The sequence below is a fragment of the Strongylocentrotus purpuratus genome, unplaced genomic scaffold (assembly GCF_000002235.5).
Source record: "Strongylocentrotus purpuratus isolate Spur 01 unplaced genomic scaffold, Spur_5.0 spur5_scaffold_2, whole genome shotgun sequence".
In the NCBI taxonomy this organism is placed as follows: domain Eukaryota; kingdom Metazoa; phylum Echinodermata; class Echinoidea; order Camarodonta; family Strongylocentrotidae; genus Strongylocentrotus; species Strongylocentrotus purpuratus.
In genome coordinates, this window is record NW_022145605.1 from 35,972,217 (window position 1) to 35,999,830 (window position 27,614).

General features: G+C 35.8%; 1 protein-coding gene across 2 annotated transcripts in view; it reads left to right on the plus strand.

Annotated features, from left to right (window-relative positions):
- The window catches only part of LOC594031 (serine/threonine-protein kinase unc-51), a 41,548-nt gene extending 18,329 nt beyond the window's left edge, over positions 1-23,219 (plus strand). Inside the window, exons 9-26 of one of the 2 annotated variants that reach the window (XM_011678609.2) lie at positions 1,504-1,586; positions 2,087-2,137; positions 2,988-3,265; positions 4,314-4,356; positions 5,703-5,763; positions 7,089-7,214; positions 8,358-8,475; positions 9,394-9,510; positions 10,471-10,543; positions 11,343-11,540; positions 12,041-12,180; positions 12,920-13,133; positions 13,516-13,706; positions 14,181-14,347; positions 14,697-14,815; positions 15,941-16,134; positions 18,695-18,785; positions 19,278-23,219. In XM_011678609.2, coding sequence (XP_011676911.2) covers positions 1,504-1,586; positions 2,087-2,137; positions 2,988-3,265; positions 4,314-4,356; positions 5,703-5,763; positions 7,089-7,214; positions 8,358-8,475; positions 9,394-9,510; positions 10,471-10,543; positions 11,343-11,540; positions 12,041-12,180; positions 12,920-13,133; positions 13,516-13,706; positions 14,181-14,347; positions 14,697-14,815; positions 15,941-16,134; positions 18,695-18,785; positions 19,278-19,354 — 2,341 coding nt within the window. In that variant the 3' untranslated portion in view covers positions 19,355-23,219. The remainder of the gene's footprint in view (positions 1-1,503; positions 1,587-2,086; positions 2,138-2,987; positions 3,266-4,313; positions 4,357-5,702; positions 5,764-7,088; positions 7,215-8,357; positions 8,476-9,393; positions 9,511-10,470; positions 10,544-11,342; positions 11,541-12,040; positions 12,181-12,919; positions 13,134-13,515; positions 13,707-14,180; positions 14,348-14,696; positions 14,816-15,940; positions 16,135-18,694; positions 18,786-19,277) is intronic. The other variant, XM_011678610.2, reaches the window with a different exon arrangement.
- The last annotated feature ends 4,395 nt before the right edge of the window (positions 23,220-27,614 follow it).

A 27,614-nucleotide genomic window follows, 5' to 3' on the forward strand; every position in this document is an offset into this window, starting at 1 on the left:
TTACATAAATCGCGTAAGTGGGCGGTGCTTATCGCAAGCGCACACTGATGATTGGCCAACAGTCGTCTCATCTGACCTTGTCATAACTTGTTTCTTTGTGCGATGTTCTTATCCAGTCTGTACGCTCCTTACGCTTTATGATGATTCTTTATGAGTTTGGACTAAATTGTCTTCAGTCTGAACATGCTATTAGTGAATAAGTTTGATCCTATTTTACGTGCACCTGTGGGCTGTGGCTTGATTTGTCTTACACAAACACACACACTCATCTTGTCTATGACACGATTTTTGAAAAAAATTATACAATTGAAAATAGGACAAGTGTGTACACATAGGATCCCCTTATAATGTCCAGGGAAGGCCATTTAGATTGGATAATTGGCCAAGTATAATATATTTTTGTAGTTATGACCTACATAGTACAGGGAGACTGACCTACATGTTCTTCAAAACATCATACCATGATTACAGAAGATGTATTATTATTATGGAGCCTAGATAAGAAAAGTGAGACAGTCAATATACTTTGGTCATTAAAAGTTTGAAGACCCCTCAATATATAACGTAGGTTTTATGCATTGATTGATAGGACTGACCTGATATCATAAAGATGAAGTTAAAGTTTGAATGAAATCAAGGGTCTAATTTGACTGACAAATTTGGTTAATTGCTGTACTTATGTATATTGTGTGGTATACATGATGTACCTGTCCGAATTGTTACCTAAATGAAGTGATATTCTCCATTTCTTGCTAACTTGTTCATTGACTGATTGTTAGTGATGTAGGGCATTGTTTAACCCCCACAATCAGTAAGTTATAATGCAGAAGTTTGCCAGTGAGATAAAGCTTAAACATCAAACTATAAGTCGTTAAGTGTCTACTGATAAAGGTCATGTACACTTTATCCTACATTTCAAGGGAATATAAACACACTGATTCTTTGCACTGAATTTGACCTTTGACACCAAATTTCGGTGCGATGTCTGAAAATCTTTTATATGATGTTCATAGAGCTGCCATATTATTTTGTTTTATATGCATTCCACATTCCTACAACTGAAATACAATAACTGGTAGACAGATGAATGTAATAATAGTTCACATAGGTAACATGTTTAATTGGAATATATTTTGTAAATGGCATATGTTTTAAAGATATGTTGATGACTATTAATGACGCTTTCATTGTTTGTTATTGTAAGCAGTCGTGGTCTTTTGGATGCTTCACTGGACTGTGAATCACATGGTTTGTGATCCAAGTCCATTGGCAGCACCAGTGTTCTTTAGCACGTCATCAATCTACATTTGCCACTCTCCACCCAGATGTAGTAAATGAGTACTTGGTAGGAAGTTATTCCTTGAACGCTTGTAGCTCCTGGGATAAAATCAGAGTATCCCCTGGTTAAAGTGTTTGTGCAATATGAATATTTTTATTTTTCATATCTGTGATAACTAAGTTCACCTGTGATCTTCATTTTTCTTTGTTTGATTTTATTACCAGTATACCACCAGGGACATCCAAAGCACTCAAAGACTTGCTTATAAGACTACTCAAAAGAAACCAGAAAGACAGGATAGAATTCGGTATGAATCAAATTGTATTTATCAATTAATTGTTTTAGAATTAGTACTGCAACAAATTTTTGTAAGAAATAGTGTAAGAAATAGTGAATAAGTGGGATAAAGATCAACTTCATGGTAGTCAATAAATTCTGATACATGTTTATTCTAATGGCAGACTTTTTTTCATCAAGTCAAAACCTGTTCACAAACATGTTCGATATTTGTATTAGAGAATTTAGTTTGTATTGTCCTCATACCCTCCATACTCTCTCTTTCTATTTCCCTTTTGTTCATCTGTCTGTCTGTTTCTATCTCTCTCATTCCCTTCTTCTTGTTCACTCTCCTGCACATATTATCTCTCACTCTTCTTAAGATCCTTACTCAGTATTTTGAGGGGGGGGGGGGGAGGGAGGGGTGTAATTTAAAATTTTCAATTTGATAATTACTCAGTGAATCTCATGTTTAATGACATTTCATTTATATATTTATGTTGAATTAATCTTCCTTTCTTTTCTCTACAGACAAATTTTTCAGCCATGACTTTTTGGGAAAGAATCTTAAATCTACCTCAAGTAAGTGCTTTTTTATTTGGGCAAAATTTTCTTATTAGAGCAAATTTGTATCAGAAAAGATTATCAGCAAATGAGCAGTTGAAATAGTATATATATTCAGATTTCTATACATTACGTTTTATGTATAATCCTCTGAGTGAAACATAATACTTTCCCAAATTGTTTATTGTATATTGCTATTACAAGTGGTTCAGAAATATAGAATAAAATCTTGATTCAAATTACTATTTTTAACTCACAGTGGCCAAAGAAATGCAAATAAAATGCTATACAGTGACACCTGTTTATAAAGACCACTCAAGGGAGACTAGAACTTGAGGTCTTTATGTACAATATCTGTACATTTAGTGAAAAATATGAATGCAGTCTCTAAAGAAGGTTGGTCCCTGAACTGTATTTGTTTTCATAATGCAAAAGACACATTGAATTGAATGTGCATAGAACCGAATGTTGTTCTCTTAAAAATATAAACCAGGGCTCCACATTATCAGGTTACCACGACATATGAGGGTCCAAAATTGATTTCCGAACCCCCCAAATGTAAATTTGTACAAAGGGCTCATGAATACAGACTTACAGGCCTGATTTCACAAAGGAGGTTTGTCGACGAACCTTGGTTTTCGTGCGTTTCGACGTGTTTTTACAAACCAGGTTTGTAAAAAATGTGTAAAAACGCGTCATATGACGTACGAAAACCAAGGTTTGTCGACAAACCTCCTTTGTGAATTCGGTCCACAGTGTGAAGCCCTGCATAAACAGCAGTACAACATACATGTAGAACTGAATCTTGTATTTGCAGCAGTGCAACATTGATACAATTATTAAAGAGAATATGTTTGCACTCCTGTAGCTTCCCCAATGCCAGTCCCTAGCCGGACATACAGCTTCAGCTCGGACTCACCTGGTGAGAGGCGCTCCCTGTCCGTCTCCCCGCTCTCAGGACACATGCCCATCTCATCCCCTGAAGAGCCATCACCATCATCCGTTGGGTGTGGTCCCAGAGGGTATAGTATCAGTCCTCTAGCTGCCCCGCCCTTGATCTCAACAGACAGACCTTCTGCTGCCAAGGGACTACAGGAGAAGCTCAGACTCTCATCAGGGATGGGCTCTTCAGATTTAGTTGAAGATGTAAGTTTGAATATTTATGGCCTTAGACCAGAAAAGTAAATCAAAGAATAACATTCAATAATAATAATACACAACATTTATTAGGCGCTTAATACGGGTGTCTCTAAGCGCACCATTGTCTGACTAAAAAATTATTTACCAAAACTTGTAATAAACACACAAATTATAAATCTGTTCTTTATTCAATAAATCATGCATACATAATAATAAAAATAAGGTCAAACATAGGATCAAACATAAGATCAAACAAACAAGAAATAAGACGGTGTGCACCTCCTTTGACCGACTCACAACTGAAGAATATCATTCATGCATTAAAAAGGTGCGTTTTCATCAAGGACTTAAATTGGTCAAGAGAATGAATATTCAAGAGGGACATACTGAAGCTTTTCACGTAATGTTTCTGTTAGTATTGTCCTATTTTGGCTCTGTATTCATGCTTGAGGTTCACTCTGATTAATTGCAAGATAAAATGCTTCAGTATGTCTCTTCGGTGCTATTCTTTGATTTGTAGTACCTAAAATGTTATTGTGTTCATCATAGACAAGTGTGTCTTTGTATATACTGGGTATGCTAATGATTGTTATTCACTCTTTTGAATGGTGAACATTTCTGTGAAGTGTAGCACTAATTGAACTGCCTTTACAATACTATCCTAGATTCAGAATGATGTACAAGGATGATAATGATTACAACTAAATGTGAGAATGGCTGAAGAGACCAGTGATTACTATGAAGATGTTAGTCTCTGTCATGGATAAAAGATTAACCAAGCATTATAATAAAAACTTTATGTGAAGCAAACTTTTCAATTCTGATTTAAACAAAATATATACATATACGATAGGTCACTGATTGCATTGCCACTAAAATGCATTACAAAATTAAAATTGGAGAAAGTTTATGTATTTTATGATAATTCCATTACTTTGAAATTCAATGTCACATATATTTCTTGCATCCCTCATTCTGTTTTCTGTTCAATTGCTTGCACTGATTTATGATTCACTTATGCTATTAAATAAGGTTTATGATTACTTTATTTCAGGACTTTGTAATAGTACAGCCGAGCATTGTCTCAGAATTATCATGTAAGTAATGCCATCCATATCAGTACTTTCGTGTTTGAGTATTGTTTTCCCTCAGCTCAGATTTTTCTATTTTTCATAACTGAAACCCATAGTCCAAGTTATGTTGTATATATATATATTAAGTATATATATTAATGTTGGTTCTTATGCAAGATTGCTCATATGCTTATTTTTATCTTTCAATTAAATGTACATACTCCAATGGTTTCAAGCTAAGGATATTTTGCATACATCATTCATTATTATTTCATATTTTAACCATAGCTACCTGGTATTTAAATCTGACAATTGTTTAAATATAACACCAGTTGTGGGTTGTGCATATCAGTGAGGGATCATGGGGGTCATGCCAGAGCACACATTCAGAACATGCGCAACAGTCTGAATTTGACCACATGGACACTCACACAGGTCAAAGTCTTTGTAGCCAGATTGTAGGCGGTTCAGCTGAACCTAGGGCTTCCTGTGAATATTACTGCCAGGAACCTGGGTGAGAGGACCATTTCAAGGGTAGTTGGTTCTGTAGCACCATCTACCTCAAGGTTCTCAACATAGATATATATATATATATATATATATATATATACAGTGCGTCCCAGAAAAAATGAAACCGAGAAGTATCAATATTTATCATAACTTATTCACATTTATAATTAATAAATGACACATGTTTGGAAAGCTTAGACCCTCCTCTTTCATTTGATGCCATTTATATGATGCATATTTCACGCATGAGTGGTTAAAATGAATTTGAAGAGAGGGAACCAAAAAATCATTTGACGGACGGTATCTGAATTTTAAAGAGAAAATCACATTTTTAGAAAGTTGAGTTTCTGCTCTTTCGTATGACACCTCAGTCAGGAAAAATGAGCTAGGAATAACAAAGTTCTGTTTGTTTAAAGTAGTGCTTGCATTTCCATATTTCTATTAAACGCATTCATTTTCACTGGCTGTCTGCCATAGCAACAAACGGAATTAACAAAAGACTTAACTCCGTTTCGTTGACAATCAGCCGTAGACGACATACTTAATGCATGGCTGATTGTCAACGAAACATAGTTAAGTCTTTTGTCAATTCTGCTAGTTGCTATGGCAGGCAGCCAGTGAAAACGAATTTGTTTGATAAAATTATGGAAATGCAAGCACTACTTCACACAAACAGAACTTTGTCATTCCTTGCTCATTTTTCCTGATTGAGGTGTCATATGAAAGGGCAGAGACTCAACTTTCTAGAAATGTGATTTTCTCTTTGAAATTCAGATACCATCCGCCAAATTATTGTTTGGTTTTGATCTATTAGTGTAGCTTCTATTCCAACACTTTGTCATATGTTATTTCCTTTTCAGATGAAACCAGTGGTGCTAGCATTAATGTGCAAACTACAACAGATGTAATAACAATACGAAGGTGAGTCCAATTCTACTGTCCGCTCGTTCTCTTTTCAAGATTGGAAGGTAGCGTTCACAAAGTCACAACAAAGAGAGGAAAACAATACAAGATTACATCTCTCAGTCTTGCAATATTATAAAAGAAATTATGTTCCATTTAATGTTTCCATTTTCATGTACACATATAACAGATTTGAGTTCTTATGTCATGCATTGTTACATGGCAAGAACATGCTCATGGAATGTGGACACCCAATTGTAAAGTCTATTATTTTGATAAATCATTTTAGTAATGTAATCAAATTTAAAATGTCTCAGTAACATTGCCTCAGATTCTGAAACAAAATCCTGGATTTAGCTCATGTTGCAATCATAATTATAAATCTTAAGGTCAGTCAGGAACCATGACTTTTACAAGCCGATCGCCTGTCTGATTATCAAGTTCAAGTTATCAAGACACAAGCCCTTGAGGCTTTTTTCGGGACACTCTTTTCTTTCATTTATTTGTATTACTAGCTCTTATGTATGTATTACTCTGTTATTTTGATGTAAACATGAAATTATGCATGACATACTGTAAACTTGTTTGATTTTTCAATTGTACATATTGGAAGAAATAAATGAGAGCTATATGCTCTCTCAATCAATAAAAAAGATATTTATGATTGGAAATGATTTCATTCACCCGTTACAAATAATTGTATGTCAATAGTCAGAATGTGAATTTTATGCATAAGTTGTTGCTAGGTAGGACAAACCTTATGGCTTGCTCTACCTTACAACACAGAATGTATGCAATTAGCATTCTGCCTATTGAAATACAACTATTTGTAACTGGTGAAAGAAATCATTTGTAATGAGGCACTTAAAGGTAAAGACCAGTTATGGTCATGCGATTGCATTGTGAAAGAAACGTTGTGGAATCGATCAGAAAAGGTTGATCATCTAGCATCTAGCATCTGCAAGGTTCTGGAATCATCATAATGATAAGAAATTTGGCCCATTCTTCGTAAAGTTACAAGCACTATACACAAAAAGATGTATATGGGACTACCCTATATCTCTCACAGACCATGAGAGAAACAAATTTACCAAACATATGAATTAGTAGGCGGTTTCCCGGCAAATTTTGTATCATCATGTATTAGTCAAAACATTCTTTCACATGATTGGTAATGAGAGCTTCCATTTCATTTTTTGAAATTGGGGCGTTTCCAATACTGGTCTTTACCTTTAACAAAAATTACAAAACTGTCTTATCAAATCTGAATTTTCCAATACAGGCATTATTTCATTTGCAATGATTATAACACTAATTTACATTTCTCTTTCTCCTTAATCCAGCAATTCTTCTCCCATTATGTCAAGTAGTAGAGGTCATTCTGCTCAGCCAAAGTCCAGCACAAGCCCAGTGTCTGGCAGAATTATGGCTGCGGTAGTTAGAAGGAAACTGCCCTCTCCAAGTGAAAGGTCAGTGTATTTCATCTTTTGACAGTTTTACATTTAAACCTGTATATAAAGATGGCTCTAAGGGAAAAGGAAAGCAGTCTTTATAAACTGTGTATGTCTATAAGACATGTTCCAAAAAGAAAATTGTTTAAGTGATTAATTATATTTCATAAGTATTTACATGTATTCCTTGAAATCCACCATGTGTTGACAATGACTACCTGTGTCCTGTTGCATAACACTTATCATTAAAGGGAAAGTCCACCCTGAAATTAAGTTAGTTTCAATAGGAGTAGAAAAATGAGAGAAACAAGTCAGTGAAAGTTTGAGCAAATTCCGATTAAAAATAAGGAAGTTAGGATTTTTGAAGTTGTGATCAATCAAACACAAATTGGCAACTCTATGACGTATCATGCGAGCTCAACTTCCATTTGCTCAGTACTAAAAAAATCTAAAATTTTCATTTTCCCTCAAGAAAAATTTCAACCATACATGCACCCTAAATATAATAATTGCAAATATGTTTCTATACTCCCCCTGCAAGGAACAAATTTATATTCCGTCATCAATAACGAAGAAAACATGATTTTATGGAATATTATGCACAAAGCAAATGAAGGAGAGCTCGTATGATAAGTCACAGAGTTGCCAATTTGTATTTGATTGATCACAACTTCAATAATTCAAAACTTTCTTATTTTCATTCAGAATTTGCTCAAACTTTCACTCACCTGATTTTCTTATTATTCTGCCTCTATCGAAACAAACTTATTTTGGGGGTGGACTTTCCCTTTAATAGTACCTCTACAATGGTAACATTGCTCAACAGCCAATCAAAATCAAGGATTCCATGGAAGTTACCATTGGTGGCAAAGTTACCATCAATGATAAGATTCAACAGGACCCAGAGCTAAAGCAAGGATAATGATATCCAAACTCTGGAATTGCATAGGGTTGTAATATTATAATATCATGCATCATAGAAAAAGAATCTATCTACATGTATTTGTAATTTCTTGTTTTTTTCTTCTTCAATATGTTATTGTGTATCACTGTATTTTGTTTGTTATAGTGCTTAGAGACTTCGGTGGTAAGCACCGTTTTTATTATTATTATTATTATTATGTATTTAAGTTATTTGTTATAATTTTTATTTACAACCAGGCCAAGCAGCTTGCCAATCTCCTCTAGTCCATCAACCAGCCCAAATACTGGAAGACATCGAGTCAGTCCTAAACAGTCTCCGTCATCACTGATCTCTCCAAGTAGGATACATGCACAGGTAACAAATATACTCCACTCAGTCAGTAAGAATTACCAAGCATTCTGAGTTGTCATTGGCTGTGTTAGTATATGATGTGTAGCCCATGAGAAGTAGGACATATGTTAAAGTGTACCAATTACCTAAAACATTTAGCTCTGTATGTTAGGGGTTCCATGTTGCTATACTGAACTCCTAATGCGAGCTTCAAATATTACTTCTAGAAAGAGATATTGCAAGTTTTCAGTACATTCTTAATTGACATAACAACTATTTGGAGAAGACTAGTTGATGCACCCCTATGCCCCCGCATAGAATATGGCCTGCACAGAGCCTAAGTCTGACTTGGATCCTGAACATGTGACTTGGGTTCTGTTTCATGCAATCCTTTATTCTATTCATTCTCCTTCAACATGAGCCCATATTTTGCTTGGCAAAGTTTTAGAGATTGCTTTTATACATTCTAACTTGTATAGAAATTAATTTGTAGGTGATTGGTACTCTTAAAACACTAAAAAGAAGGTGTAAAACAAACATACTTTTGAAAATTTATACTTGTTCAGACAATGAATCACAGGCTGAAAGACCTTTTTAAACACTAAATGAAGTGCATGGAGCTTGAAACTAACACCTAGTCATGTTTTTAAAAATTCCTCAGCAACATTGTACTATCTCCCTATATTGTGTTGAATAATTGATACAAAAAGTTCATGCACTTTTTTTTCTACTTACATGTGCGTTAAGTTATTTGAGTTATGACTTGCTATTCAATTCTACTGTATCATAAAACTGCTCGCAGTGTATTACTTTGACTTTATGATGGTTACCATAAAATTTTATTTCCATATGTAATTATTTTGCTTCTCATCTTTCCATATTTGGTTCATGCTTGCATGGCATCCATCATTGCCCATTCCATGGTCTCATAACCGATTGTAGATAAGACACTCTTACAGTAGCAGTGGTGGCAGCCCTATCGGCAGCCCCAGCCAACGAAGACGACTACTCAGTCCTAACCAATCACCATCGTTGGCTAGACATTGCATTCTAGCTCAGGTATAACATCTGGCATGGTTGTTGTGTCCTGCTGTTTCAATCATGCTGTGCTGCTCTTATCCTTTTTATCTTTCATTGTGTTGTTCCGTCTTTCACTGGGGACCATTTGAAAGTGCGATCAGACTGCTGCAGCAATGAGAGAAAGTAGAAGCATTACCACTTAGAGGCATATTTTGAAATTGGTAGTTTTCTTTGCTGGTGCTTATATTCTCTTGAACTTTCCAAGCATGTTTCTTACAAATTATTAAACCATACTTTGACTGTTCTTCCTGCCAGCTAGACCTGTGTGATATGACAACAGTGTGACCACCAACAAATGCTTTCACAAAGAGCTATGTAAAACTCTTCTCCATCTTCTTCATTTGTTGTTCTTTCTTTCTCTCTTTCTTTCTTCCCTCCATTCTTTCTTTCTCTGCTCCATTCTTTCTTTCTCTCTTTTTTTCTTCCCTCCATTCTTTCTTTCTCTGTTTCTTTCTTCCCTCCATTCTTTCTTTCTCTGCTCCATTCTTTCTTTCTCTGTTTCTTTTTTCCCTCCATTCTTTCTTTCTCTGTTTCTTTCTTCCCTCCATTCTTTCTTTCTCTGTTTCTTTCTTCCCTCCATCCTTTCTTTTTGATGTTCTTGATGCAGTTTTTGCAGTGATTGTTTTTGCTTCTATCTCTTGTTTTTAAACCACATGGCACTTTCTGAAATCGGGGGATGGAGGGAAATGCATGTTTTGCTATGTATGTACCTGTGGTAATGCATGAGAGCACATCCTAAGTCTGTTCACTCTGGATGTATGCTTTATTTGGGAATGATAAGTTTACATGTGTAGGTTGTTGTGCAAAGATTACAAGATGGTGTATATATTTGGAAGATGTCATTAAGATCTTCAGGTGCCAATTGATCGAGTATTTTGAAAGCATACTGAATTATTTTGTTAATATTTGTTTCTTTATTTATATTTGTTTGTGTTTAAGGCTGGAGGGGTAGATAATAAGCCACCTAGTCCTGTGCAAGTTACTGGATTATCCTCCCCTGGGAGTCAATACAGTAAGTGACCTCTTAACCCTTTCCCTACTGGAGATGCATATTGTGCCCAGCGAGCATCTTATAATATACAAATAATACACAGCAGTGAGGGCATTAGTAAGAATTACCCACACAAGGTACCTTTGGAACAGTTAAACATGCATGAAGTGATAGCTGAGGGTGTTTGGACTGTTTTGAAGGTACCGAGTGTGGGTAATTTTACTAATGCCCAAACAAAATGATGTGTATTAATTGATTTATAAGATTTTGTTTTATATAATGATGTTTTATAACATGATTTTACTAATGACCGGTCATTAGAATTGGATAGTGACCGCTCATTATCCAAATTACGCGTTAGTTAGGTAAAATGAATGCCTGGTCACGTGTACGCTTTCAACCTATCATTTGATTAGGATCCACGTCATCATCTTATAATATTGTCTACTGAGAGATAAGGAGAGTGTTAACTCATATAATGTACCATAGGGTTAACACCATTCTGGCTGGTAGCAGACTGTATATGTGTTAACACTCTGCCATAGTATGAACAATCTTTGATGAAGCTGAAGCATAGTTGATTCTCTCAGAGAGTATGTTTACCTAGTAAGGAAAGCCAAGGACAGTCAAATTCAATAGTTAAACTATATACATGCAAATTAAATGCATGACAAATATATACATTCCAAATCCAGTGAAGTGGAGTACTCTTTGACACATTTTTTTTTCAATGAGAAAACCTGCATATCAGTTCTACTGGTATGAAATTTGAGGAAAGAATTAAATAATTCTCTTTTTCTCTTGCTTTCCATGACATCAGATCCAGGAGTGGTTCACAAGTTCTACAAGTTTCATGCCTCCCCCACGTCCCCTTCTCCGTCACCTCCCCATATACCCAGGGTATCTACAGACCCTAGTATGTGCTCTCAGGGGGCGGGGCTTTACAGAGGCTCCTCCCCTCAATCACAAGGATCAGGGACGTCACCTACAAACATTCCATCACCAGCTAGAAGGAAATGTAAGTTGACCAGTTCATTCATTTATAATAGATATATTTTATGTATTATTAGACAGGTGAATGTATACTTTGTTAGTGGTTAGAGGCAGTCTTGACTAAATTCTTTAAATAGTTTAGTCAGAAGTATGTGCAGTTTTCTAGTAGACTGAAAGGTATACTGTTTTTTGGAATACACCTGTACATATAATTTGTAATTTGCGTCTCGTATAATAAGGGTAAATAAAATAAAATTCTTCAGACTATTCTCTTTCTCCAAGTCGGTTCATCAAATATCTGCCTTAACCCTATGTATTTCAGAAACACTTATCTTTCAATTTTTATGTTATATTAGCAACTTTCTTTAAGTTGATGTAAATACTTTTATGAAAATAAATAATGAGACTCTCATATAATATTGCATCCCTGTGAGCAATCCTTATCAAGTATGAATTACAATTGAATTTCATTAAACATCAAACATTTTCACCAATACACTAATGATTAAATTGTTTTGATGATAGTATCATCACCAGCTAGGAGTTCACCTCAGTTCTTCACTGGACCTTCTTCACTACCTACCATCGCTGGCTCACCTACTAAGAAAGGCTTTGGTAATGAGATCACATTCACTATAGGCACGCATGGTATCAGTCCTTCAGAGGTAAGAAATCATCTCATGTCATCAATAGCAACTCAATCTCCTTATCAATGATTTGGTCATTTAGGGGGTGTACAACACTTGCTCCATCGACAATTGTTTCCTGTCTATTTCCACTCAACAAGACCTCAACTTCAACCCCAGACCCAACACTTCCTAATTCTAACCCTTAACTTGACCTAAAACCAATTGCAACCCTAACCCCAACACTATACCTTTGAAGAAATAAAGCCTGAAATTTTTGCCAAAGGAGTAAACTTCATTTAATGATTTGTTTGTGTATATAGTTGAGAGGAAGAACAGAATCACTTTGGCCTTTGGGAATCTGTGTGTACATGTACAGTACCTGTAAGATTTGAATATACAGGTGTAACAGTACAGTAGATAGTCACCTTATTCACAGAGCAATCAATGCAGCATCTATCCATAGTAGGTCTCCTAAAGATTCTTGAACCATGTTGTCTTCTTTGAGAGTCTCTAAAATTGTTCTGTCTAAATGAATTTCCAGGAATGCAAGTTTTCATACAATATTCAGACTTAAGGAGCAGTTCTTCCCATATCCTGTATGCCCTTCTTCACACATCAATATGACACATGTATTATATTTCGATTCAAGGTATGAAATAATTTGGTATTCCAGTATTTAGTACTTCTGATACATCAGTTTGATTATCAAGTGGTTTGCTGCTTCTAACAAGAAATGATCCCTGAATCAATACAGCAAGTTTGTTTTGCTTTGCAGCCTCTGAACATGCCATTTGCCAAGTCTCGTCGTGTGAGGGCATCTTCATGCTGTCTCGAAGGTGATGGACAGCAGGATATATCAGATTCACCAGGACGTGATGCTCTCATCCCAAGGAGTGCTAGTTCTAGCCGTTTGTCTGAACCGTTATGCCTCAAGGCTGCCTTTGATAACCTGGCTATGAACCCTGGAAGCAGCATAGAAGGTATCCCAGGTAAGACAATTATTTCTTCAATTTCATTCAGTTTAAGAGTTACGTCCTTTGTTCATTGAGAAACATAATTCTCACATTTTATGACTTCAATAAGAATACACTTTTTAATGATCAAGATTATAATTAAAGGATATTTCCTAAACAATTGACAAGGAATGATGCCTGAAGGCTGCCTTTGATACCTAGCTATGAACCCAGGAAGCAGCATAAAGGTATCCCTAATAAGATGAGGTCGTACTTTCTCATGGCATGAAGCTGCCAATTAAGAAACTCCAGTTTTGTAGTGATTGGTCATTTTGAAGGCATTCATTGTACATGACATTTTGAAAAGAAATGAAAAGAAATGTTGTAAATATTTTTGGTGTATTTCTTGTGTTTTCAGGTGCAATTGCTGCTAGTCCCCCCATGCACCCAACCAGCTTCTTCATAGGCAGCCAATCACGGCGTAACTCTGTGCTGACGGAGGGGTCACCATCAAGTCAAGGGTCATTGACCTTTGCCACCTCACCTCCTAATATGGAGGGACCTATCTCATTTGTTGCTCCTGAGCTTCCAGAGGAGACACTACTAGCAGTGAGTTCTATCAGATTCACTTGGAAATTCTTTCACTGGAGTTATTTCCTCAAAATATTTAGAGTAACTCCAGGGGCGACTGTGGCATATTTAGGTGTTATGCAGCCTGGGACAAGCATCGATATTGCAGTACAATTTTTGCACTTGTAACCCTAAAAAAAACCCATTTCTTTTGCAATTTACCCACATTGAAAATTTGCATGAGAGCACTAAAATCATAGGCATATACATGTACATGTAGGCATATTTTTCGGGGGGGGGGGGGGGGGGGGGGGAGCTGCAAAAATACATTTGTACGAAAAGAACTAAGGAAATTTGTGAATTACCAAAAATATAGATGCTATTCTATACATTCCTTATGGCTTTTCTAGAAGAATAAAAATTAACACAAAGTGACAAATGATATATTACAAGCCATGACTTGGGATGTGCAATTTAATAATAGTTGCTTTTCTTTTCCCTTCGATTTGCCAGGCGGAACACACAGAGACAGTTGACAGACTGAATGTTATCCTGGGTATCGTGGAGGCTATTGTAGAGGTGGCCAAGTCAAGAAGTGTTCCTCTAGCTGAATCTATCTACAATCAGGGCTCATCCATCTTCAGCAACTCACAAGTCTGCTTCGTCAGTGAGAACTATAGGTGAGCAGGGAGGAGGAGTGAAGAAATAATAATAGTGGTGGCCTCATATAGCGCTCATGTCCTTTAAACTGTAATGATCCTGGCACTCAAACGTTCTTACCCCTGTCATAGCCAATGGCTAAATATGTAGCGCTCTAGCATATGTACACATTTACACTTGGGTAGGCGAGTAGTAAACTTGGATTAATGTCTTGCCAAAGGACATTAGCGCCGGGGGAGGGGGCTTCAATCCTCGATTCGGTGACGTAACCACTAGACTGTGACACCTGTAATCCTAACAAGTAAAAGAAACATAATCACTTCCATACCAGTTTTGACACAAGATGCAATCCATGTTTATATGTTGCAGGTTAGCTGAGCAGCTTGTACTGTATACCCGTTCCCTTGAGTTACTCAATGCTGCACTCACCATGGCTAAAGAAGAGTTTAGTGCAGCAAGGTTAAAACCTTCAAATGCAGTCAGAACAGGTACGCAAAGTATTTGATGTACATTGACCAACATTAGAGAGTCTTTTCAGAAACACAATTAAAAACTGATTATCATTTATGTATATATATATATATATATCTATATATGCATTTATGTTCTTTCATGATGATGCCATGTTTCTCCTGGAAACATTTCTGCAGGCTTTATTTGATAATAGTTATAGCATTGTAGTAGGGTTAAAAGGGAAACCCAACCGTGATAGCAAACTACTCTGGAGGAAAGCAGAAAAATAGGAGAATTAGACTGGTGAAGTTTGAATGAAACAGACAAAAAATTAGAAAACTGTCAATTTGAGATTCGCATAGACTTAGTGATCCCCAATTGCAAACATTCATAATTTCTTATTATTGATCCAATTTATTTTAACTTTTGCTGTTCTGTTTATCTTGTTTTTCTGCTTTCATATAAATGAACTTTAAAGGTTGGATTGCCCTTTAAGATTAAGTTAAGATTATGTTTAGTATAAGAGTTATGAGTAGGTATAGTCTTGGGACCATGGTTAAAGTTAGGTATGCATTTAGTGACCATCTGAGCACCAAAAAGTCGCTAGATATTATTTTTCTTTTAGATTAGGTCTGATTCTTCAAGAAGAGATTCTCAGCTTTAAATGATACATAAGGAGGATCAGAACTCCATCAAAATTTCTGAGAAGGGATCATTCGGTTGTCCTAAAACTTGGCGCACTTATTGAGTGCATCCTGTTCTTTAGTTTGACTAGATATTATTGCAACAGTCTGCCCTATTTTAAAGTTATAGGAGATCCAAATGAGACCAGTATCCAGGATTGGAAAGAAATTCAGATTAATACAACAAACTCAAGATAGTCAAACATTCATCTACAGACACTGCCAAAAATAATGCTTTTAGATTATTTGGTGCTCCAAATTTTGTAATTCCACAGAAGAAATTATACTCTTTCAGGAGCCTCTAGAAACTGATTTGACCATTCTGACCAAACTGCACTTATATACAGTGTAGCTCTAATTTAAAATCACACCTTGTAAGTTTTTAGTAGTTTTGTGGTACCTATTCATATGTAGAACATCTTTCACATATGATAGTATCCCAAATAATTTGAAATGTAATTTCTCTTACCATGACAGTCCTTCAGGAACTGAATCGTGTCTATCATCTCTGCCTGACAAAGAGCCGTCAACTCTGTGAAGGGAGCCCTCTACAGTCCTTAGACATCGATCTTAACTCTGCAATGATTACTGCAGATAAGCTCATGTATAGCTATGCCATTGAGCAGTGTCAGTCTGCTGGCATGGATGAAATGTTTGGTAACACACAAGAGGTAAGCAAGGAGTACGACAGCTAGAATTACCGTATTTGCCGGCGATAAAGCCGCAGCGCCGCATAGGCCGCACCCCCAACTTTAACATTTCAAAAAAGGAAAAAATATAAAATAAAAAAAATAATCATAATTTTCTTGTAGAACACTATTTTTTTTACAAACTGATACCAAATTCATCAATATTCTTATAAATTACCAGAATTTTAGCTAAAAAATGATTGCAGGCAGATTTAGTGTCCGAAATTGCATGAAATTGCATGAAATGGATACAAATATCAGAAAATAGACTTGGTGCGACTTCAGCTGGATGCGCAATTGCATTCGTGGCAGCTCCAGAAAGGTTCCTTCTTTTTATTTTTTAGCAATGCATTGGCACGAACTGACCATGTCCTGTACCATAGTGGTATAGTTATTGTAGTCCCATATGTACAAATTTGTGCTGTTTTTTCATGGTTTTGACTTGCAATGTTTTACTCTTTCGCCGCAAAGGCCGCACCCTGAATTTTTGATATTTTCTCTTCAAAAAATACTGCGGCGTTAACGCAGGCAAATACTGTACAATCAAATCTATTTTTCTATTAGTAACTTAAAGTCACCTTTAGAGGGAGCCCTCTACATTCTTTAGACATTGATATCAACTCTGATATAATCACTGCTGAAAAGCTGATGTAAAACTTGTCTTTTTTATAACTTTTTTTCAAAGTGCAGACAGCATTATCCCCTTCTTAGAATCTCCCTTTTAAATAGCCATCCTTATTTGGATGGTCATGATGCTGTTTAATTTGCGCTTATGATCATTAAGCCTGAAAGTATAGAATACTTCTTCACAGTAGCTTTTCATTCTCTTCATATCCTATATCATATTCTCAATTGCTTGTTGTTCCGAAAACTAAGAAATCATGGGGGGATCGGTCATTTGCACACGCTGGACCTCACCTATGGAATCAATTGCCACAACATATTTGTTATATTTCAAGTAAGCCTGAGTCATTACGGTTTTTGCGCTAAACGTTTAACCGTTAAAAGTATACGGGCGGTTTCGTTTAACCGTTTAATAATAATCTGAAAAAGTGAAAATACAGTATTTGTAATAGCGATGTAGCTCGGAACGCCTGATGGTCTTCAGGCTGTCGGGCTGAGCATTCCGAGCCGGACTATGGCACAAATTGGGTCATCCTGCTAAACAGAGACCAGTAATAAACAACATAAAAAATGTCTTATTATTCCTCATCTGAATCTGATATCATGATTAACCTTGCAAAGTTACGACGTGAAGATAGCTTGATCTGTGACGTGTTTATATATGCCTTTGCAATGCAATGTTTGCATGTGGTCAGGGAGAGAGCTCCTTTCATGCAGGGACATGTCTAGCATGTCCCTGCTGCATGTATCCACATTGCCATATGAAATTATGTAGAAGTGTGTAACACTCACACCCAAGACACACCATCCTATGAGCTGATCCAAGTTAGTGACCAATCAGGAAGGTTCTCTAGCTATGTGGGTGGAGTTTGATACCAACATAAATTACAGGTTGGTGACCGCACGTGCTTTCACACAGTTCAGTGGGAGTCAAGAAGTCATGTGCTCCCCATCTGTGTGTATGCACATGTAGAGTGTATTGGGCGCCGATGTTTGAGGTTTGTGTGTACGATGTTTGAGGTGTGTGTGTACGTGTGTGTGTGTGTGTGTGAAAGAGAGCTGCATGGACCAGGCAGGGACATGAGAGAGTGAAGAAGTAAGACAAGTGAGACTAGATAGAAAGGGTGGCTGTGTGTGATCAAAAACTTAAATTACTCACAACGTCCAAGACTTTGTTGATTGATATTTCTAAAACTTCAATTATTATTGTTATCATTATTTTTGTATTTTATTTATATATGAACATTATTTTAGGGGGGCGAGTCGGCAAGGGATTGATATTAATATTGAGAGAGAGAGAGAGAGAGAGAGAGAGAGACTCGGGGAGAAGGGATGTGAGAGGAACTGACCATCGAATGTGTAAACATTTAGAACTTTGCTTGTCTGAGAGTGCAGTAATAAGAAAAGGTACATGAACACATTGCAGAGAGAAGGGAATAGAGAGGGTGAGAAAATAGGGAAGAGGGCATGGTTGTTTCATTGTTTACAAATTCATTCATGGAGATTACTGCTGCCAGAAAGCTGGCGCGCAGCGGACAGGGTGTAACATTACATTGCAGTTTCTTTGATTATCTTTATCATCGGCTATTAGCACATTCCAAAATGTATGCAAATAACGGTTAAACGGAGCAAGAAATGCTAAACGGTTTTGATGAATGCGGTCGGATAACCGTCTGTTAAATGGTTCGACTCAGGCCTAATTTCAAGTGTAGATTGCTTTTAACATGCCCTCAAAACTCATTTGTTCAAAGCGGCTTTCCAGTAGCTTTAGATTTACTTTCACGTTGTTGTTGTTCATTTTTGTGTGTAATTTTTGTGTACTTATATAGTTTTTCTTCTCCATGCGCCTCGAACACATTAGTCATGTGGAGTTGGCGCATTACAAATACTCTATATTATTATTATTATTATTATACAGTGTTTACAACGATACCGGACTGCTCAAATGCTGCTTCATGGGTTGTGTCTTCAGGCAGGGACAGATCATGACAGAAATCTACTCTTGAAATGTAAGTCACAATCACCAATTTCCTGGCTACTCTCACATTAAGGGTAGGATAGTGATAGTTACATTGTATACCAAATAGAGACATAATATTTTCCTGCAAGCTTTGTGTAAATTCTTGAAAGGGATAACCAGCAGCATAACAAGTTATATGTATTTAAAGTTGTATAAATCAACATCAATTGTTAAGGGGGAGGGGGTAACAGTGGGTATGTAGAGGAAAAGAGTATTATCCCAAATTATATTCATGATGTATTAATGAATGTATCTTTCTAGTGTACTGTGAAACAATTAATCGTCGGTCTTAAATCTCTAATTAGCTAGACATTCTTCATGCTGACATTGTTTAACTTAATAATTGTGTAATTTGAAAAAAGAGACCTTTTCATGTACACGACATAACTAGCAAACAAACCACCCTTTTTATATTCTTTTGTGACCTTCCTATATTTGTTTTCATTAATACTTTTGTTTTTCTCTAATAATATTTCTGCAGTTAAAAATGCCCTTGACCAAAGACTGCTCTTCCTTGAGAGGCAACAGACCCCTGTGACTCCTATGATTGGTCTCTAGCAATGGTCACTGCTCGGACCGTTGGGATGGTTCAAGTTTAGGAGCTGACCATCTGCCAAGATCTAAATAGCTGGTCACCTCTGGATTGTGGGTTTGCACAAAATTGCTAGGATTTCTATGATTGGTCATATCTTGACCTTGGGATGGTCACCCTTTGTACTCCTGCGATTGGTCATCTGGGCCTCAATAACTGGTCACTTCTTGATCTAGGACTTGCATAATTGGCCATCTCAAAGACGTCCATGATTGGTCAATTCTGGAACCCCTATTGGTCTTCTCTTGAAGCTGTCTTAGAAACATGTCATGGACTGGCATAGTTGGTCATCTCCTTGACCTCTGTCATTAGTCATCTCTCAATCTTGCAGTGGTCAATTCTGTGGCACCCATGACCAATCATCTCATCTCGAGCATTAGCATCAGATATCTTTGATATTCCCAAAGGTAATATCTCAAGGACTGTTCATCTGGACAAAGTGAGCGTTCAACAAGAAGCTTTCCTGGAGAAAGAAGATGATAAAACAAGTGGGAGAGACAGTAGAAGATGTCTTCACTTACTGGTCCACCTATACATGTACATGTAGGTTTGCAGGAGGATAAACTCTTTATCTGAGAGTGAGTGATGAACTGAAAGAGGGCATCCACTTCTACCCACAGAGAGGGTGTGTTAGGAGAGGTGTGATAAGAAGGTATGAAGGGGCCTGGTGAAGTATGGATGCAAATCTCCATATAATTATTATTCAGGTGGAGTTTCAATTATAGAATAAGAAGAGAGGATATGGCAGGTTAGTATGGTATTGATTGTGCAATGCAGATTAGTGGACATTCTAAAAAATTGTGGGAAGGTAGAGAAGAGTATTTATTGCTTGATATATTCAGCTTTGGTTTAAACAAAGAAAATATCAACTCTGATCCATGAGAGTTACCATTTGTGCTCTAAATTATGTGCTCCTGTTTTCTTTTGTTTTATGGAGAATTTTTTTTTGGATTAAGTTTGTTTTCGTTGCATCCCCTTCAACTGATTTCTACAGATTTACAAATTCCCTTGCCCCAGAGAAAGTCTGTTAGCCCTTGCAAAATGATTCCATCCTATGCATCGTGATATTCAAGGCGAGTGACTTTGATAATAACAAATCTGAAGAATTGACCTCAATATTCTATCAGCATTTACGCTGAGTGCCATCATTATGTAAAGATTCTTAATTTTGTTAAAGAACAAGAAGTTAAAACAGAAGTAGTGAATGGAGTTGACTCGTACTGAGTTGGGATAAGGACTTGTCTCAACTGTCATGCAGAGATTTCTCTTCGATTGGAGAAATTCTTGAGACTATATGAGATCAATATTCTAAAATCTGGTTCGACAGCATTAAATGTTTCTTTAAAAAGCAGTATATTTTGAAGAGTTGAGTATTAAAGAATATTTGCACTACTGATTGATTTTCTATGTCTATTGCATGCTTGTTTCCTGCTGCATATTGAATTATTCCCTATACTTGAATTGACATGCTGAAATACACATCCATTCTCTGTTACATACTGTCACATACATGTACTGTATTCCAGATGTGTGCAGGATGTTTTAGGTGCTGAAGCAATGGTCAGATAGTTTACACCCCTTTCATTTCCCAAATGCCATTTGATTTATTGTTAATGTTGTCTTATAGTTGGGATTTTCTTTAAATTGCATTGTACCGATTGGATTGGTGTGGATATTTGTGGTTGAGACGAAAAAAACTCTAGATAAATAAAAATATAAAAATTAAAAGATCGCATGTGGCATTACAAACTTGCTGAACTTGGTGCAACTAGCTACCAGTGCATGCATTGCTGTGTTTTAGGGATCCTTTGCTATATATTTTGAGCTTTTTAAAATCAATATTTTCAAAGAAAAACATCAAAATATGAAGGGAAAAAAATACTTGGGGGCAAATTCAGATATTTCAGAAAGTAATATTGCATTAAACCCATGTTTTTTTTTTGTTTTTTTTGCATTAAAACAAAAATGTTTGGATAATGTGTAATTGGGTCGTGCAAAGCTATTGCATGATAGATGGTTATTTTGCTGTGCCATCACAAACCCCTTCTTTGTTCATGTAATGTTTGCCATTGTATCAAGTTAAAGTTGTAAATGTTTAGCATCTTGTTAGAAAATGTTACAGTGTTAATTAGGTTGCATCTCACTGCCTGACACCTTTAAACATATAAGAGGATGTGAAGTTATGCTCATGCAAGGTTCTTTTCAATCTATTTTACTGGCTTTGTGGGTTGATTTTGATCTTCAAATACTTCTTTGTAGCTACATGTACATGGAATATTAAAAATAGCATCTTTTTTCTTTGTATGCTGTAATAATAAAATGAAATCATAGAGTAAATTCAGTAAAGATTCCATTTGCCAGCATGTGCTAGTTATACGTTTTGAGTTTTGTGACTTCTTAATCTTCATATAGAGCTAGGGATATTGAAATTGTCAATAGGCAAGCATAAAAATCATTTTGACAGTCTCCCTACCTGTTTGGATCAAGCTTCAGCAAAGTACTTTTAAAGGTGTTATGAAGAATAATCACATTTTGGAGAATACAACATATTCATGGAATCTACAGAAATAGTGCAGCTTCTAAGACTTAAAGGGGAAGTCCAAACTGGTTTTGAGTTGGTATTAATAGTAGCAGAACAATGAGAGTAACGGGTCAGTAAACGTTTGAGCAAATTTCGATTAAAAATAAGAAAGTTATCAATGTTTGAATTGTGATCAATCATTGGCAACACTGTGATGTATCTTGCGAGCTCCTGTCCAATTTGCTCTGTTCATAAAATTTCATGAACTTTCATTTTCTTTGTTATTGATGACAGAGTTGATTTTTTTTTCCATGCAGGAACATATTTGCAATGATTATAAATAGGGTGCATGTATGATCTGCAATTTACTTGAGGAAAAATCAAAATGTTTATTTCTTTTCAGTGTTTGTGTTTTTGTTTGTTTTGTTGATTGATTGCAACTTCAAACATTCACAACTCCGGTAGTTTTAATCAGGATTTGCTCAAACGTACACCAACCTGTTCCTATCATTTTTCTGCTTCTTTTAAAACCAACTTACTATCTATTGGGGTGGACTTTCCCTTTAAAATTGATTTGGGATTAATTTATCATGCCAAGTCAAGAAGAAAGTGTTCTGAGTTGAGCTTTTGACACTACCATGAAACAGTGCAATACTGAAATGTGTGTATCATACATTAATGTATGAATTTTGTACAAATGATCTGCAATTGTATATTAGGACAAAGTACATGTAAGTGGCTGCAACTCTGTATAATGAATGGCCTAGATACATGTACATACATGTATAATATGCTATAAAGACTGAAATTATGACGTACGGTACATGAGACCTAATACCAGTGTACAATACAGCATAGACATGATGTCCGTGGTGTGTTCGATTGAGATTTACAGTTTTACAGTCTCCCATTTTATAAAAACAGTATTATTTCTTTTTTTAAAACCAAGAATCGTATTCTTGTTACATATATTTACATGTATTAAATAAAATATATTAATTGGACTATTATTTACAAGTACAGTATAGGGGAGAGGAAACATTAATCTTGTCGCTGGATATTGGTCAGTGATATGTACCACTGGATGCAGCAATGATGGCTGATAATGAGCACGCACTTCCATGTTCATGCAGCTCTCTGAATCAGTGTATACAGATACATGTGTGTAGCAAGCTACTACCCAGTGGTACATATACATGTAGATGGCATTTGTTAAATACTTTGTCTTTATTGTTAAGTGATCATGTCCATGGCATTATATTCATGTTTGCATTGGTGTTGAGTATATACATGTATGTTCCATTATTTTACATTATGTGCATTAATGTTTTGAAGTATTGGACAAGCAAGTTTGTGACTTGTACCAGGAGAGTATTGGGCATAACGTGTGCAGAGGTGAGAAAGGTAGGATCCAAAATATTAGGAGAAAATTGTATTAAAGCCCCACTACACTACTTATAGCTACATGTACGTGGGCCCTCTGTATAGCAAACAATCCCTAAGCGGTGACTGTTGATCCCCCATGGTCCCCTTTTTCTTATGTTAATTGAGAGCTGATTTGATGAGATAACCACCTGTCAGTGACCATGCAGGGAGGTCTAATCCCTCTTGGCCAAACTAGTGCAGATAGGCTTTAAGTTCATTTTGAAAGTTACAATAGACCTACATGTACATTTTGCTATGTGAAGAACAGATGCTTGTACACTTCTTCAGGCTCCTAGGTAGCATGGGTACATGATGTATGTTTAGAAATATGTGATAGCGCCACCTTTTGTTCACTCTTGGTGTTATGCATGCTAGGGGGGGGGGGGGGATAAACATAACATAACCCCTCTAATGTTTGAACTAGTCTCTCAATAGTACCTTCCTCCTTTTTAATTTGTATAGGTTTTAACTTTCATTTTACAGGCTTACATTTCTCACAATAACTTCTATATAAGGCATTACATCCTACTTTATGCACAGGGACATAAATTGAATTTTGCAGTCTTGAGTGATATAATTAATCCATGGAAGATGAATTACCCTTCAACTGTTCATTTGTTATGTAATGTCTAGTATGTGTGTAATATAGCATTGAGAGCACATAAGTTGCTGGTATCTATAGCAATATAGACTTTGATAAGTTTACTCTGTCATTGAGATTAGCAAGGTACAAAAGCAAACACTGGAAATCTGTCATGACTGATAAGGTAATAAAGGAGCTGGCTTGCACATGTTGTCAAGAACTTACATGCTCACATGCTCATTTTAGGAGGGACACATTTCAGAAATTGTCCACAATTAGTTGTTTTCTCTCTTAGATGATGTTTATAGCTTTCAAAAAAGAAGCACTTGAACTTTGCTATCTTGAAGGAAACACTACCTGAAGAATAATAGTAGGCTTGCTGAAAGAATCTAATGTACAAAAATTGATTCTCTTTCATTATTTTCCTTTGTAAAATGTGCCAGTTCAAATGTTATTGAATGTCATGTACTGGGTACCTCATCTTGTCAAGAACCGGTCAAATCTAGATCTTCTAGAGGGCACACGTCGTCGGCAAAAGCCCCTATTAGTAAGCACTATGCAAACAACTACCTTAAATAACATAAAGGTTGATAAAGCATTAATGTGGTGTTAGTCCCAAACTGGCTGTTCCTTTTTGGCTTTTTATTTTTTTATTCCTGTCAGACTGTCACATTCTATTTGACTCCATAACTTTATGTTTGCAAAGCGACAGCACTTTGACCGTAATAGCCCTATGTTTACTAGATAACTCAATTTTAAGGTAGTAAGATCACTCAATTCTAAGGTGGGAAGATGTGATGAATTGTAGTTTATTTATTCAGAAAGGTAAATATTTATATCACATGACAGTGGTATTTATTCAAGTCACATATGCATCAAAGAATACTTAAAAATGCTGACCTACAATCTGCAGCAAATTATATGTACATTGATTTGTCATGTAATAAACATGAAAGCTAAATTATTGTGGTAAACATAACAACCAAAACAATCTCTCTAAAAAGGCAAAAAGAAATACCAAATCACACTTGATTTGCGAAACCAGTGACGAATAGCTTATATATTAGTGGTTGCTAAACTTTCATAGACCTATAGGTTTTTGGTTCTCAAACCTTTCCTGTAGAGATATTAGTTCTCATTTTCAACTGCTTTAAAATGCAAGATCATTATAAACCTTGTCCAGTTACTGATTAAAGTACAAGGATTGCAATCGAATGAAATGTGAACAAACTTTTTGTGCAAGGCCTTTCAACTTCTCTATCAACTTTGTGTACATAGAACCACTTCCAATATTAACATAGAAGAATCACTAGTGTATCTGAAGGAGGGGCAAGGGAGCACTTCCCCCCTATTGTCACATTTCCGATCAAGAAAATTTAGTGTACCGGTATCAACTTAAAGTGAGAGGAGACTCATTTTAAATCAAGAAACACAAAGTACAGACATAACCTCAAAAGGCTAACTTACTTCTAACCAAAATAGGTCAGTTAGAGCGACACCCTCCCCCTCCCCTGCAATGCAAACCAAGGACCTGAATAGGCAAAGTATATAGTGGTGGTTATTTTACCTGACAGCTAAGAAAGCAATAAATGCTTGTTAGTAAGCAACTAGAATACCGACGGCTTTAGGTCCTCTCTGAGGGACCTGGTAATGAGGATTAATGCCTTACCAAAGGGCACCAGCGCATCGCCTTGGTTTCGAACCCGGGTCACCGGATAACGAGACCACTGCTCTACCGACTGAGCTATCACACCTCCTATTGGTTTTCATTACAGGGGAGGGGGGGGGGGGAGGGTGTTGCTCTAAATGACATATTTTGGTAAGAAATAAGTAAGCCTTTTGAGGTGAAGTCCTTACTTGAAAATATTTGAATCTCAGTAACTTTTGTCCCTCCTGAGGCTAAGGTCTGGATATTTCTCTGCAAGGCATGATTATCCTCTCGCCCTATACAAGTGAGAAAATAACTCTACAGTATATCAAGTTACCAACATGCCTAAAAAGTAGAAGTCATTGTGACACGGGTGTCGTAATGGTGGAAGGCAGGCATTAGCTTTCCATTATTTTGCGATATTAAATTCAAATGTATGATTTCTTAATTATTTCATGTTAGTAATTTAAGCTTTGATGTAATTACCTTTGCTTTTATGTTTTAAGAAGTGCAGTAAGTTCCTTCAAAATAATTTATTTTTATTTTTTAAAGATAATATTTTAAACTGTTATTCAAAGAATTCTTGATGATCTAAGAGTGAAATGGATGGTCTGATATTGTCTAAAGCAATTAATACACAACTAAATGTACTTGACCTGAAGTAATTCTTCATTGGTGAATATAGTCTAGTTTGTGAACCATGTTCTGCAATGTTATTATTCATTTTAATGTCTTGGTAGTTTTTACTGTACACTTGTTATACTGTAATGTATCGTCCATGGTAAGTGTCATGTATCCGGCCTACAGTATTACATTAAAATGCATGCTTCTTTATTATTCTTTCATGCTTTTTTAAAATGGTGTTTTAAAAAATGGAATTTGTAAACTTGTAATGTAAGTGTACATTAGGAATCATGCATTGTGGTTCTTATCTATGTAACTAATATGTTTATGGTTTTGTATGTGAAATTGGTAGTTAGCAGTGTTATGATATTTGTTTCTTATCTTATTGTGCCACTAATAATGTAAGTCCATGCTGTCTGCTTTTGTATAGCGGTGTGGATTAAATCTCATGTGCATAATTTGATGATGAAATTAGGTGATCTTGCTTTTATCTGCCAAACTTGCTGATTTGTATGTAGTTGTACAGACTAATTTGTATATACATGAATTTTTGATCTCTTGTGTATTTGGGGACATATTCTCTCTTCTTTCTTTTTTTCCTGTCTTGTTAAATGTAAATAATGTACAGACATTAATGTAAAGATAATATTTAATTATTTATGCAGCTTGTGTGTGTGTTGTGTGTATTACAGTGAAAATTAGAAGCAGACTGAAAGTAATTCATTTCAGGTTATATGAGGGAATAATGAGAGAGAGAGAGAGAGAGAGAGAGAGAATGATGTCATTTAGAAGCAATTAACATGTGTGACTGATATTTTTTTCTTCAGTTTATGCTTGTATATGTCAACGCAAGAATAAAACTGATCAAATGATGAAATATAAAATTTTCAAGTTGTTGTTTCTTCATTTAGTACTACTTCCTTGCATTCATTTTATTCCCTAAGTTTTATAACTTTGAGTTCAGAATACATTGCCAAAATATAAATGTTTTAAATGTAGGAAATCACATTTTTGTTTGAATAAGATTGTGTAAATTGTCTTATTATTATTATTATTTATTTGGCATTTCAAACATACAATACAAGGTACAAAAGAATGGTACAAAGTATGAAAGAATAAAATTGGCTTCCCCTGCTGCACCTCCCGAAGTTGCCGGGAAGAAAAAAAGGAATGTAAAATTCCTATAACCTGTAAGTCTTTTCTTCCGACTCCAGGAGATGCATCAGGGGATGCCTAAAATATTATACATAATCATAATTAAAACAAAAACAAAAACTAAAACTTATTGATGACAATGCATAAAGTTAAACTTAAGCTTGATGAATTGCAATATGTTATCTCAGGTGTCACTGGCATGTCTGTTTAAGTGAAGCAAAAAAGACAAGTAAATAGCAGAAATTGGAATTGAATAATAGTTATTATGTT